The sequence below is a fragment of the Impatiens glandulifera genome, chromosome 7, assembly GCF_907164915.1.
Source record: "Impatiens glandulifera chromosome 7, dImpGla2.1, whole genome shotgun sequence".
NCBI classification, from domain to species: domain Eukaryota; kingdom Viridiplantae; phylum Streptophyta; class Magnoliopsida; order Ericales; family Balsaminaceae; genus Impatiens; species Impatiens glandulifera.
In genome coordinates, this window is record NC_061868.1 from 28,423,138 (window position 1) to 28,438,395 (window position 15,258).

At 31.1% G+C, this 15,258-nt stretch overlaps 2 protein-coding genes across 2 annotated transcripts; one reads left to right on the top strand and one right to left on the bottom strand.

The window, feature by feature from the left end:
* Positions 1–4,941: 4,941 nt before the first annotated feature.
* On the top strand, positions 4,942–11,564 carry LOC124945352. The gene is made up of 13 exons (XM_047485773.1): positions 4,942–5,122; positions 5,212–5,252; positions 6,031–6,099; positions 6,216–6,316; positions 6,416–6,478; positions 6,855–6,937; positions 7,673–7,724; positions 8,294–8,383; positions 8,619–8,687; positions 8,811–8,912; positions 9,915–9,983; positions 11,099–11,155; positions 11,272–11,564. Exons 1-13 carry the CDS (start codon positions 5,052–5,054, stop codon positions 11,356–11,358), a joined length of 954 nt encoding a protein of 317 aa, XP_047341729.1. The 5' UTR covers positions 4,942–5,051; the 3' UTR covers positions 11,359–11,564.
* A 733-nt stretch (positions 11,565–12,297) lies between these two features.
* LOC124945270 (phosphoglycerate mutase-like protein AT74H) lies at positions 12,298–14,070 on the bottom strand. The gene is made up of 2 exons (XM_047485670.1): positions 13,408–14,070; positions 12,298–13,008 (listed from the first exon to the last, which is right to left on the bottom strand). The coding sequence occupies exons 1-2, from the start codon at positions 13,898–13,900 to the stop codon at positions 12,539–12,541; spliced, it is 963 nt and encodes a 320-aa protein (XP_047341626.1). The 5' UTR covers positions 13,901–14,070; the 3' UTR covers positions 12,298–12,538.
* Positions 14,071–15,258: the final 1,188 nt, after the last annotated feature.

The following is a 15,258-nucleotide window of genomic DNA, read 5'->3' on the forward strand; positions in this document are numbered from 1 at the left end:
GTAATAAAAGAGTATAATTGTGTATGTGTTTAATATTTGGTCTGAACCGAATATTCGACCGAATTTGAATTTTAATATTTAATTTTTTAATTTGTTTTAAAAAATAAAAATTTTAAGAACCTGAATTGAGTAACTCAAATAACCCTAAACCAAACCGATGAATACGATACAAATAATTGATTGATCGGGCGGGGATAGTATTTGTATTCCCGCTCAGACTCAATCAGATTCTATTCGGGATTGTATTTGTATTCCTGCTCACTCAAATTTTGTCCGAACACTAATAAACAAATTAGATATATAATTTCACAAATATATTTATTTATTCTTTATATTTAAATATATATATATATATATAATAATAATAATGTTTAAATTCAACTAACACCATGTACATAATCCACTTCATCAAATATTCTCTCATCTCTAATACTCTCTCTTTTTTGATTAAATTTTGTTTCCATTAATATATATATATATATATATATATATCCTTAATACATATCATTTAAAAAAATTATTTATATTAATATTAACTCAAGATATAAACAATTTTTTTATATAAATGCACTTACCTTCATAATTTTTATATTTATTGTATTTATATATATATATATAAACAAAAAAAAAATTATAAATGAATCTATCTTCATAATTTTATATTTATTTGTTACCTTATATATATGTTATATTATTTTTTATCATTAAATTTATATAAATACATTTATCTTTTATCGTACATTTTTTTCTCTCATATATATATATATATATATATATATTATTTTCTTTATGAGTATAAATAATTTTTATGTTAATATAAAAACTAACTAATTGGTAATAAATATTAAATACAAAATATATATACATAGACAAAATAATAAAATTATTACAACAATCATAAGTGGTGTAGTGGTTTAAGTATTTACATTTCATGCTTAAGACTAGGATTCGAATCCCTTAAACATGCAAATTTATATCTTTAACAATGTATTCTTGACTAAAATATATGGTGGTGCAACTTTTAAACAAATGATAGGCATATGAAAGTGTGAGGTCAAAATTAGTGGTTGATTTAACAAACAGATGTCGGGTGATGGGGGTTGTTTGTTGAGTGTGAGGTCAAAATTAGTGGTTGGTATGACGAGCATTTGAAAGTGTGAAGTCACGAGATGGAGGTCGGCATATGAAAGTGTGAGGTCAAAATTAGTGGTTGATTTAACAAACAGATGTCGGGTGATGGGGGTTGTTTGTTGAGTGTGAGGTCAAAATTAGTGGTTGGTATGACGAGCATTTGAAAGTGTGAAGTCACGAGATGGAGGTCAGTGGTGGGTGGTTTGTCGAGTGTGAGGTCAAAAATAGTGGTTGATTTAACAAACAGAGGTCGGGTGATGAGAGTTGTTTGTTGAGTGTGAGGTCAAAATTAGTGGTTGGTATGACGAGCATTTGAAAGTGTGAAGTCACGAGATGGAGGTCAGTAATGGGTGGTTTGTCGAGTGTGAGGACCGGACAGAATTAGTGGTTGGTTTGACGAGCATTTGAAAATGTTAGGTCACGAGATGGAGGTCGGGTGGTGGGTGGTTTATCGAGTGTGATGTTAGAATTAATGGTTGGTTTGATGAGCATTTGAAAGTGTGAGGTCACGAGATGAAGGTCGGGTGATGGGTGGTTTGTTGAGTGTGAGGTCGAAATTAGTGGTTGGTATGACGAGCATTTGAAAGTGTGAAATCACGAGATAGAGGTCAGTGGTGGGTGGTTTGTCGAGTGTGAGTACGGACGTAATTAGTGATTGGTTTGACGAGCATTTGAAAGTGTTAGGTCACGAGATGGAGGTCGGGTGGTGGGTGGTTTATCGAGTGTGATGTTGAAATTAATGGTTGGTTTGACGAGCATTTGAAAGTGTGAGGTCACGTGATGAATGTTGGGTGATGGTTAGTGGTTGGTTTGACGTTGGATAAGAGGTTTGTGTGAGTAAAAGAGAGGTTGACTAAGATTAGTGAGTGGTTTGTCGATAGAGACATGAAAAAGTGTGAGTCACAATATTATGGTCAGTGAATGATTTGTCGAGGGGATAAAGAGACATATGAAAAAGTGTGAGTCACAAAATAATGGTCAATTGGAGGTTAGTGGTTGAAGTTTGATGAGATATAAAAAGTGTGTCATCAATTGAGGTCGACTAAGATTGGTGGATAGTTTGCCGACACGGGATAAAAAATGCATATACAAAAATGTGAGTCACGAGATAATGGTCAATTGAGGGGTTAAGTGGATGTCGATAGGATAAAATATATGTTAATATTTAAGATTAAACTTAATTTTTACAAATTAATATTAATTTTAAATTAATTAGAATTGAATAATATTAATTTTATCTAAAATATTTATAGATAAATAATATTATATATATTCTTATTAGTACAAATGCATCGGATTCATGGATGATTTGTCGAGGGGATAAAGAGACATATGAAAAAGTGTGAGTCACAAAATGATGGTCAATTAAAGGTTAGTGGTTGAAGTTTGATGAGATATAAAAAGTGTGTCATCAATTGATGTCGACTAAGATTGGTGGATAGTTTGCCGACGGGATAAAAATGCATATACAAAAATGTGAGTCACAAGATAATGGTCAATTGAGGGGTGAAGTGGATGTCGATGGGATAAAATATATGTTAATATTTAATATTAAACTTAATTTTTACAAATTAATATTAATTTTAAATTAATTAGAATTGAATAATATTAATTTTATCTAAAATATTTATAGATAAATAATATTATATATATTCTTATTAGTACAAATGCATGGAATTCATACTAGTAAATAATTAAATCCCTTTATTTTTATTTTAGTTTTAGTTATTTTATTATGTTTAAAATAATTGTATATTAAAAATGAAAAACAAAACATGACATTAAAAGAAAAAATAAGAAAAAACGGTACTTAATTATGGAGAGTGAATGAGGGAGGGAATGACATGTCACCATATCACTAGTTAAAAAATTGATAAAAATTGAAGAGAGAGAAAATTTGTTATTTTTTCAGACAATTAGATTCTGCTACGTCATTCCTCTCAAAATTCTTTCCCTTAATCATTTTTCATTATCGAACTTATAAATTTTCGAGAAGAACGATTAACTCCCCGACAAACTCTACTGACTTTCCTGAACTAGTTTTAGAAAAAATCATAATAATAGTATTATGAATTATACGCATCAGACGACTACGATCATTAAAAGTTTGACGATTTTTTCCAATCAGATAATACACCAAAAAATACTTGAAATGTTAACCCAAATATGTAGGTTTGTCATATCAGTCGCATCAATCCAAATTTTACAACAACTACCCAAAGACTCGGTTATCACCCAATTAATCATAGTAATACTCCACAAAAGACTTCAAATACTAGTCACCCCTCGACAATGCAAGAGTAAGTGAGTTGTTAATTCAATATCTTTGTGACACATACGACTAACCATAATACAACATTTTTCATTCATATATCATCAGTTAGAATTCCACCATAAATGACGCTTCATCCAAAGAACGAGATCTTAGTGAATTTTTTGACTCCCAAATTTTTTCCCAACAAAAATCACATGGAATCGTCTTACCAAACAACTTGTAGCAATGCTCCACATAAAAACTATCAATATTTTGTCAACGCATAACGTTTTATTCATACGATGACATTTGTTTGCGTTCGGCTAGCGAAAGCTCTAGACCGAAGATCAAACATGTCCTTAACTATGTCATTTATACACATAACAATGAAAGAAAACTTATGTTACGTCGTAACTAGACTTTTGACACTACATCAAATGTTGTCCCAAAATTTAATCGAATAATCATCCTTCACAATGACTCTAATCTACTCACGAAATATTTTTCACATAGAATAAATTATACTTCAAATCCCACACCTCGCTGGAAAATTAGATATTTACCAACTAGACCAATCATTATCATACTTACATTTGATTATCGATACCTAAAGACTATTCGATTCTATTTCAAATTTACTACACCATTTTGATAAAATAATTTTATTAAAAAAATAAGATCTCGAATATCTAAATTTCATTTATCTTTATTTAAAATAAGTTAAAAAAGAAACATTTTTTAAATTTCTTTATTTTCTCATAATTTTAAATACTAATTATAATTTTTGTATCACATTATTTTAATATATTAAAAATATAAAATAAACTTAAATAAAGAATATATTATGAAAAAGAAGTAACAAATGGAAGTTGATACATTCATGAAGTACCCTAGCAACCGCACAATGCAATTAATTGTATTATTATTATTTTGTAGGACTGTGATTGATTATAACATAATTTTAAATCAAATTATTTTTTAATGAAAATTCAATCATACTATTTTAATGTTAGCCCACCAATACTTTTTTTTAACCATTGTGTCAAATAAATTTCACACACTAACAAAAAAAAAATACAAAAACATAGGAAAAAAATACAAACAAAACAATATGATTATTCAACATTAAGTCATAAAATTTTATAAAAATTAAAATACCAATATAACTTTAAATGTCATTAAGAATGACTATGATTTTCCAAGCAAAACAAATAGGAGAAGAAATCTCAAACTATGACCAATATGAATGCAAGAATACTTCTACTTTTTCTTCCATAGCTCCTAAGAACACCGACCAGTATTTTTAAGTTTATTTATTTATAATAATATAAAATTTTAATATATATAATATTAAAAAATTTAATTAATATAATTTTATCAAATAATTTGTTTTTTCAGAGTGAATATGGTAGAATGATAATTATGAATGGGAAGATGATAAATGTATTATGAGCCCTTTTCATCCTAATTTTAACCATTCAAACAACATAAACAAACAAATTAGGTTATTACATTCATCCATTGCCAAAAAAAAGAAAGAAGAAAAAGCCGCACGGTTTGAGAGTTGCTAACAACTGACCCCGAGGTTGTTCTTATTATATCTTTCGGCCACACTTCCTTTCTCCGACTCTAAATCAAGGCATCAATCAAATCAATCAATCAAGCAATGTCTTCCCGGCGATTGCTGTATATTCGTAGTCTATGTCGAACAGCAGAAGTTGGAGAATTTTCTTATTTGTGAGTTAAATCTTCAAATTATTTTTCAATATGTGAGTATGATTGTGGATGTTTTACGGCATATTTACTTCGATTTTTCCTCCTTTCAGGATTCGAAGTGTGAAAAACTACTCCTATGCTTCAATCACTGGTAAGTTACCCCACCAATGCCTAATGTATAAATGTTCTTGTTTGTCAACTGGCTCGTTTTTTATAATAGTTAGACTTAAACCCGATGTTCTTCAGATAGTTAATCACCAGTAGACTGTGTAGTAGGGAGTATGTTCTAATAAGCCTTTATTTTGTACACGTATTTGTTTATTCCAGTTTAATGGAAATGAGATCATATATAGGTGTCAGAATATGCACTCTTATATTGCCACCAGGAGGCAGCACGATTGGTCAATTGAGTTTGCACCCTAGTCTAGAGTCCAGATCCCATCTATGATTATCTAACAAAGTTTACATTTTCAAATCCTAAGGAGAAGATTGTTTGTCATCTAGAGAAAGAACATATTTCTGCTTCTAAGAGCTGAATGATTTGGGAATGTTTCAAATGGATAAAGATCATGAGATGTTAGAAAATCAATCCTAATTCATTTGAATAAGAATCATATTAGCTCACAACTTTACAAACCCTAACTACTAAGAGGTAAAATGAAAATATTTGTTGCAATGAACTGATTTTTGAGCTGGTGCCAAATATTGTCAAGTTTTGGAGCTAATTAGCGTTTATGGCCTCTTCTATTTGTGTCCTTTCAGTAATTTATTCCTCATTTTATTTTTTCTTGTGTAACCTAGGCATCTTGCGTACTTCTTTAATATAAAAATTAACCTTTTTCAAAAGAATAAATCAACACTGATGGTAGGATAGTTTTTTGTTTATAATTGTCTAAATTACTGAAACTGTCCAACTCTTTTGTACCCAGACAATAAATTATGTAAATCTTCTTCTTTCCTGATGCATGGACAGAATGACTCTTCATGGAACAAAGAAGGTACAATAATTGTTTATTCACTCCCCTATCATGTTTTAGTTGCAACAGACTGGTTACGCAGCTTCGTGATGAATGAAGCATCTACATGAAAATGATGGGTTTTTTTCTTGATGCAGTTTTCCAAATATATCACCGAAGCATTTCTTCTTGTCTAAGAAAATGCAATGACAATCAGTCTTGGGCATCTAAAACCACAAATTCTCAAAGCTGTATGGCGGTAATTGCATTATGTTGTTAATGCCAACTTGGTGTTTCTTAACATTATTTAATGTTGTCTAGCTTTCACCACAAGCACCTTATGTTGTCTTCCTTTCAGGGTTTGAGCAACATTAGATTCCTAGCAACACAAGCAAAATCCCCTAGTCAAGCGCGACAAATGGTATGATGTGTTTACTAATGTTAGTAAATGACTAAATCACTGTTGTTGGAAGGGGGGACATTAAAATGTAAAATCTACTCAACAAGTGAAAGCACCTTTGGAAAAATCTAACACCAATATAATTGTATAAGGCTCTAACAAAACAAAAATGTTCTTAGTTTTACATGGAATAGAACTCTCAATGTCTTGATACATGTCTAAATGACCGATTCTAGATGATATGGAAGAGAATGAGTTTATGATTTTATGGAGGTTATGTCACATACTAGGTTTAGATGGGCCTGACCTAAGCCCATTAGATGAAGAATATTATTAGCTAGATAGCCTAGGGTTTGTTATTTAGGTGTCTCTTACACACTGAATTTCGTACATTCAGGGATCATTCCAACTTGCAACGTCAAGTCCAGGACTTATATACGAGGCTTATGCACCCCGGGAGCCGGTTTCCTTTTTCCGGAGGTTAGTTTGCACTCAAAGAGGCACTTGCAATGTGCCTAATTAGACTTTCCTAATTAATTCTTTATGTGCCTATTTAAGACCTAATTGAGTGCTATGGAGGCTTATAACCATCCTAATAATCAACATGCAATCTTTTGAGTCATTTGTTGAAGTTGACCCAATTGCAGATGGTGAATCGAACATGGAAACAAAAATCTTGCTGTCTTATTAAAATATAATAATGAAAGTTGTAATTTCATCACAATCAATTCAAACACAGTTTGGGAATGATAACAAATGATGTTCTGGTACCAGATGTACATGTCCATGATGTGTAATGTAGCAATATGTCCCTAAATTTCTCAAGGGCCAGCACAGGAAGTTCCATCCTTTGTAATGCATATCATGCACGATTCAAGATTTAGAATGAGTTCTATTTCCATATCCCTAAGAAACCAATGGTAGAAATAGTACACCCCTTTGCTGTAAGTCAAAATGAGGTATAAATTGATTTATGATGGCATATGCCTATTATTTTGTTTTTTTTTCTCTAAACTTTGGACTGTTTTTCTCAAGGATTTATCTACTTTTGTTTTAGCCTTACTATGCAGACACATGTCTTATGTTGATAATTATATGGTTAATGTCTTGCTCCGTCCTGAAATTGTTTGTTTGAAGTTATATCGAACTGTGTTACTGCACCTTGATAATGAATGAAACAATGATAGTGGTAATCTATGGGTTTTCATGTAACAGATGGTTCACGAGGGGTGGTTGGAAAAGAACAAAAGAAGATATTATGTTGGAGGTAAAATGTTAAACTGATGATCCATTTACTCTTTAAACAGGTTTCCCAAATTTTGTTACTGAGTGAAGGGGGTATCCTGGGCTCTTTGTTTGGACAATATTGAGAAACTATTTGCTCATTGTATTTAACTCATGTTAAATTCATGTAATTGAAAGAATAATTAATTAAAATTATAACCATGTCCTGCAGCTATATTGTGCAACTCAAATGACAGATGTTTATGCCATTCTAGCTTCTTGTGAAATTAAACTAGTTTTAAAAAAAATGAATAACATGCCTCTGGATGTTAATTCTTTTCATTATTCAGCATGTGTTTACTGTACAGTCAAACAATGATATGAAGAGTTCTGGCAATCTGATCAGATCAGATCTTTGGACTGGCTCTGTACTGTTTGACAATGTGGTTAAGAAAATTACAAAAACAAAATGTCACAGAATAACTAGAGAGCATGTGAAGTCAAATAGAGATGTGATTGCCTGCAGATTCATGTGTTGCACCTTGTTTGCAGCTTGGCAAACATTAGCCTCTTCATTATCCTATGGTTATGTTTTAGTTTGCTCATTTGCAGCTGAAAAGTGCTTATGCTATTGCTAAATTACGGAAAACTGGCTACTCAAAGCAGAAATTCTATGCAGAAGCAGTGCAATTATACAAAGAGGTGAATGCTGATCTTTCTTGACTATAGTATGTAATGCAAAACTAATTTCCATACATATTGGGGCAATATGTACTGATATATATGTATAATTATGCAATAAAAAGAGGAAAACAATTGGCTTCATTTATAAACATCATTTCTATCATATTTCTCATCTAGGTGTGGATCTAGAATAGATCTTGAAAACATGATGAATGCATTTATCAACATAAGTTAATCCTTTCCTCCACTGCAGATAAATACTCATATTGCAGAAGGCGATAAAACATCCTTGAGAAAGGCAGTAACTGAGAACATGTATTCCGTAGGCTTCTTTCTCCCTTTCTGATGTTTAATTTTTTTTCTTTTTTTGACGCTTAACTTCCTTTATGATGTGTAATATATATGAATTGATCTTATATCTCTTCCCTTATTTCTCTTGAAACAGGCTCTTAAGAATGAAATAAAGCAACGTGAGACTATATGGAGCAAGGTTCACTGGGAACTAATAGAAACATCTGTTAAAATCCGTACACTAAGAGCTCGGATGGTGTGTGTTTTTATCTGTATACTAATAAATGGAGTGAAGCTTTTGTTTCTAAAATAGTAGCAGGAGTCACTTTTTTATTTTCATATTGTACCATTTTTCACAATTTTAAAACATTTTTATATAACGAAATAATTGAATATTATGACTAAAACATACTATGGGCTAGTAACTAATAAACCCATCATTCTTCCAATGTGTACCTGGAAGTAGGGGATGAGCTAGGGCTATGATAGAGAGAGGAGAGGATACTGTGGGATGAGACCTAGATGAGAAGAGAATATATAATTCTTAGTGATGAACTAAGAATAAAGAGAATATAGGAATACAGAATTCCTTTTAATCTTGCATGCCTTCTACTAACTTCTGGAGGCTTATTTTATCAGCTAACAGCTACTAAGAGCCCTATTAACCGCCTCTTTATTGTCCAGCTCAGCGGCGGTTCCTTAGGATAGGTTACCCATCCTATCCCTCCACTGTATCATTTTTTTTTCAAACCTAATTGCCTCAGCTTGTCATATTGGATGAAATTGTCCACTCTTATTACTTCTGTCCTTGATGCCACCCGAATTTCCCGTTTAAATCGTAATGCAAGCCGAATTCATTGTTTATTTAAGACATTTTTCTTCAGTATTTGGCATATGCATTTGTGTGCTCAAATGCTAGTACAAATATAAGTGGATTAGCCAAAGTTGAATAGGAAGAGTAGGACTCTGTTAGAAGGACAAGAAGATTGTTACTTTTATATGACTTGAGGTTTTCTTTCCTATATTGTTTGGAGCCAATGACACTATTGATAATGATAATTATTTTAAAATGTCAATTTTATAGCATAAAAAGGAGTGATCACGAAGTGCGTTCCCAAATTACAAGTAAACTAATGCTAATTTTTAGGCTGCCCAAACAAATTTATGGTTGTACTATTGTTACAATCACTAACTCCATCTTTAAAATGTGGTTGACTGTTTTTATCTGATAATTGAGTGTTCATATGCTCCTTTTCAGATTGGTGTTGATAGAAATGACCACAACAAGGTGTTTATACAGCTGACTCTTGAGTTTCAGAGTAAGCAGGTAATGTATTAGAAATTTCCATATACATGTAATTCATCTCATGATTGAGGTGGACTTCTTCTTTCTATTTCTGATATTTGAGTTTGGAAAATCAGCAAAGCTAATGTGACCACAGTTAGATTAGTCTTGGCCCTCTTGGCATCTACTTTGATCAGTCTTACTTATGATATTGAAATTGCAAAAATATTTAATTTGATCCATTTTGTTTCAGAAAAAATAATACCATTCTTTTTCTTATTTATATACTGGTTTGGCCAAATTCCTATTTTGGTCCTTGATTTTACACTCAAACATAAACTTGGAGTCTATACCTAGATTTAATACTATTTTAGATCATGAATTTGTGTCAAAGTCAAGTGTCTAATTCTATACCTTGTTTTACTTCTGGTTAAAGATATCCATATAAAATATTTTAAATATGCCTAAATTCATACAGTATTACTAAGTTTATATTGTAATACAAATCAAGGACAGCCTTTAACTAATTTACATTGATTATGTACATCATACATAGTCTTAATTCATATTATAGAAATGTCTGATGTTAGGTTGACACTTGTCTTCTAAGACAAGTTCAACACTCAAAATAGGTTAAATTGAAACACATGCCTTTAATTATAATTTTTTTATACAAGTTTGAGATAGCTTAGTTCTGAACTCTGAAGACAGACCCTTAATTGAGTTTTTTTGATAATTGGAAGTAAAAAGATTACTTGCTAAACTTGTAAAAAACAATCTAACTAAATCAATTTTGCAAGTCTGAGACCTTAACTAGTAGTAGTTTTAACTTTGAGATAAACATTGCTTTGATAATACACGTTTAACATTGTTGGAAAAAAAATAGTTGTAGTTTGAGAGCACTCTTAATCATATTTAGATAAGTCTGGGGTTCAAAGTAGTAGTTATGAAGGATGGAGTTGACGATTTAACATTTTCTAAAACATTACGGAAAAATACTGGTTTTTTGTATAAAGAAATCCTCAGTTGACAAAATTTTCAAAGTTGAAGGGTGAACACAAGTAGAATGGTTAATTAGTGATAGTTGTGACTTGTGATGATGGAATATGACTTGGATTTCTAAAACTTATATATTGCATAATGTATATGTTATGCAGAAGTTTGAGGCATATAATCTAAAGGGTGTTGCTGTGGCAGGAGACAAGACCAAAGAGGTAATACTTCTTCTTAGTAAACTTTTTTACCTTACCATCATTTGAATAATAGTCATAAGAGGGTGCATAGTTTTATTGACAAGAAATAGTTTGACGACTTTTAATTTGTTTTATAGGTGAATGTACGAGACATATGGGTCTTTGAGAAGTCTCTTTTTCAGAAGGGAGCATATTGGCGTCTCTGCGGTCGCATTAAACTGTAGTTGCTTGTTACTGTATTTTATTATTCAACAACTCCTCATCAGGTAGAGCTTCTGCTGGATGGATGGAAATTCTAAAATAATAATAATAGACTTTTATTAACTTGGGTTTTCTATCATTGTTGCTGAGTAACAGTTATGTTGAATGATTTTATCATCAAGGTGACTAAATTTTGCATAATTAGTTATGGATTGGACAATTATTTTGAGACTTCATTGTCTGTTACTTGAGTTAGATGGAATTCTAATGATTATTCTAAAGGGAATGAGTATATTATCTTTTTACTGTCATTTGCTTATTATTATTATTTTATATATATATATATATATATATATATAATAATAATAATAATATTTTTTAAAAATAAACTCTTACTTGATACGGCAGTGTGTATTGCAGTCTAACAAACAATGGCTCCATCATCATAATTTGATGGATTACATAGAAAGATTTTGGTTGAATTATTATTTTAGCGGTTTAATTATATATTTATATTTTATAATTTATATTAGTTATTTTATAAATATTAAATATATTATAAATAATATTTAATAATATATATATATATATATATATATATATATATATTAGTTATTTTTAAAATTTAAAATTATAATTTATATAAAATTATTTTTTAAAAGAATTAATTTATATAACTATTAATTTAAAATAGAGACTTTTAAAATCTAAATATTATTATAATATATTATATTATTGTTATAATAATATTAATAATATAATATATTATAACATAGAAAAAAAAGATAGAAAATACCATAAAAAGACAGCGCAAACAAAGATTTGAAAAAAAAATCATTTAATTAAAAAATTGAGTTATGGGTTCACGGAAGATCGACTTGTAAAATAAGAAGTAAAATCGGACTTAACCCGGTTGAACAAACCTATGTATAAATTCCTGTCAGGTTTTGATAATTTGGTCAGAGTGCAAAAAATTGGAGATTTATACCATACCAAATGAACAACAAATGTCACCAAATTGATCATAGTTTACACAACAACTGAATTGGGAACACATTTCACAAGTGTTTCAAGTTACATTTAGAGAAAATACTAAAAACAAAACACAAGAGAATGTTGTGTTACATGTAAACACGCCAACCTGATGAGGATGTACCTCTGTTAAATATCAGCCAGAGGACATTGATTCTAGAAATACACTTATCACAATCTTTCATCAACACCATCATCATCATCATCTCGGTCATCATCACCATCATCATCATCTCGGTCATCATCACGATCAGCATCATCATCCGAGCTCGAGTCTGCAAACTTGTCAAAGAAAGCATCAAGGTACCAGCTACAATTCTCATTCCATGCCCCCTTTTTCACTTCTGCGCGCCATTTCTGGTCTGCTATCATTTCTGGAGAAAGTCCCCATTCAAGCATTTCTTCCTCCGAGTGATGGACTGCCAAGCTGTACTCCCCTCCTTTGCCTAGTTGCATCACCCTATACTCACAATTCCCCAAATTGTTAAGTTGCTCGAATTGCTCAACCGTCCATTTGAACCATTTCATGAGGAACACGCGTGAAGTGAGCCCGTGAGACACAATAATGAGATTTATCTCATCAGTTGGTTCGTGGGGAAGTCTGCGCATGTATATGTCTCTCCATAGAGATTCAAGAAAATCTGCATTTCAGATTATCAAACAATTAGTAAGACTCACTCAACTTCCTATCATAATACAGAACCATTCTGGTTGCTGCATCACACAATCACTAAGTTACAAAGTACATGGAACCAACAATCTGAAATGGTCCAAGTTAACAATGCAATTATTTCATCCATTGAATAGGTATTGTCAACAACTTGACATGTTCAAAACTGATGTAACTCGGAAAAGCAAAAAGTAAGTCATGAATTCAAGAGCCATAACTCTTGCATATGTGAAGAACTAACTGACTACAGCTACAAAGGTTGTTTGAAGAATTGATCTCCTACCCAAGTATATAAGATGTGACAACCATCTACCATGAACAAACACAAACACTTCATCTTGAAGAAGCTAGAAAGAAAGAAAAGACTTACTTGAAACACGATCATAGACGTCAGCAGCAGATTCTCCTTCAGGAAATCTGTAAAAAAACCTTCCAAATCGCTCTCTAGTCTCCTTAATCACCTTCATCCTTTCTTCCACCTGAAAATTTCCAAAATCCTGCTCCCTCAGGCGACATTCTTCTCTCACCCCAATGACTCTCTTTCTAGGGAAGGAACGCCCGATCTCGAGCAACGTGGAGCGGGTCCGAGAGTAAGGGGAAACGTAGGAATAGATCTTCCAGTTCTTGGACTGCCCATCGTTCGAAACCACCTTGCGTATCTCAGCGCCGGCGACTCTCGCCTGTTCTATTCCTTCCTGGGTTAATTGGATTTTGTTGTCCGGCGTAGTCGTATAAGCTGCTCCGTTCTGATTTCCTTGGCTCAGACCATGGCGTACAAGGATTATCCTCTTAGGAAGGGACTTGGTGTGATGTGGGTTATGCTGATTTTGGGTCATTCTGTTTTCTTCAATTTCTCTCATCATCGATCTCTCTCGCAACTCACAATTTCATATATGTACGTATGCTTATAGAGAGAAAGATACGACTTTTAGAAGCAAGCATGATAAATTAGCTTGATTTTGCTGAAAAGAAGCTCACAGCTGTTCCACTGACAAATAGAATAGATTTCTTGACCGGATGTTTCCGCAAGCAAGAGTCTTTACATGAAATTGATCATCTTTTTTTTCTACTCTTTTATCACTTTAAATTAATTTAGCAATTTAGGTTAATATGGAAATTTAAAAAAATTGATGAAATTTAAATGACTCCCTTTGTTTACTTTTGGGTTGTTTTTATTTTAAAATTTTAAAAATACAAATAAAAACATTATTTATTTTTATTATTATTAGAGTTGGAAAAAAAGTTTGAAAGAATAAAGATTGAAGAAAAAAAAGCTTAAAAAGTAAGGTTGAAGATGAAAATAATATTTTGTTATTAAAAAATGAAGATGAAAATTCAAGACATAAATATTTTTTTTAATTAGAAGATTGATGTTGATGTAAGTGTGGGTAAAATAAATAAATAATATTTTTTTTATTGTAATGATGTGGGATGTGAAAAGTCGTTGAATGTCTTAACAAAAAAGAATATATTATTGATTTGTGTTTCGCACTTTTTTATCTTGATTTCAAACCTAATCAGATAACCTTCTCTTCTTCACCTTATTCTCATTCCCAATCTAAGCCCGATTTAAAATCCCTAAGTTCGACCATCGATATCTTATCCAAGAGTATCGATATATGTACATTGTCGTTTCTTTAACCAATACTAATGTTCAACATTGATCTTATCACTACAATTCATTTAAACTATAACATTTTCATGCACCCTTTCATTATCTACATCTAAGAAAATGTGTTTTAGGATCTTTTTCTATAAGAATTATTTAAATAATCGTTTATTAAATAACTATTATATTCCTTTAGCTTTTTATTCATTAAATTAATTAATTTATAAACTAAAATATCAAAATATTATTTATTTTTTAAAATAAATATATTTTCATTAAATATTAAATAACTTTAAAAAAAATTCACCAATAACTCAATTTTTCATAACAATCCAGCTAAATATGATTATTTAAATTAGCTCATGTTATACAATTAATCCAAATCCAAACAAACCTAAGAAATGTATGATTGTTTTATACTTAAATGATCAGATTTTCTTATTCTCTTCTAGGCAATAATAGGCAATAATAGGTAAATATCTTCGACCTCTCAAAGTTCTGGGTTTGAGCTCGTCAAACCATAAATTATGGTTAAGTGTGTTTGCAGACTTTGTATTTAACCTCCTTCTAACATATTTTTTTATTTTAAAATAGTAAATGATTGAATCAATT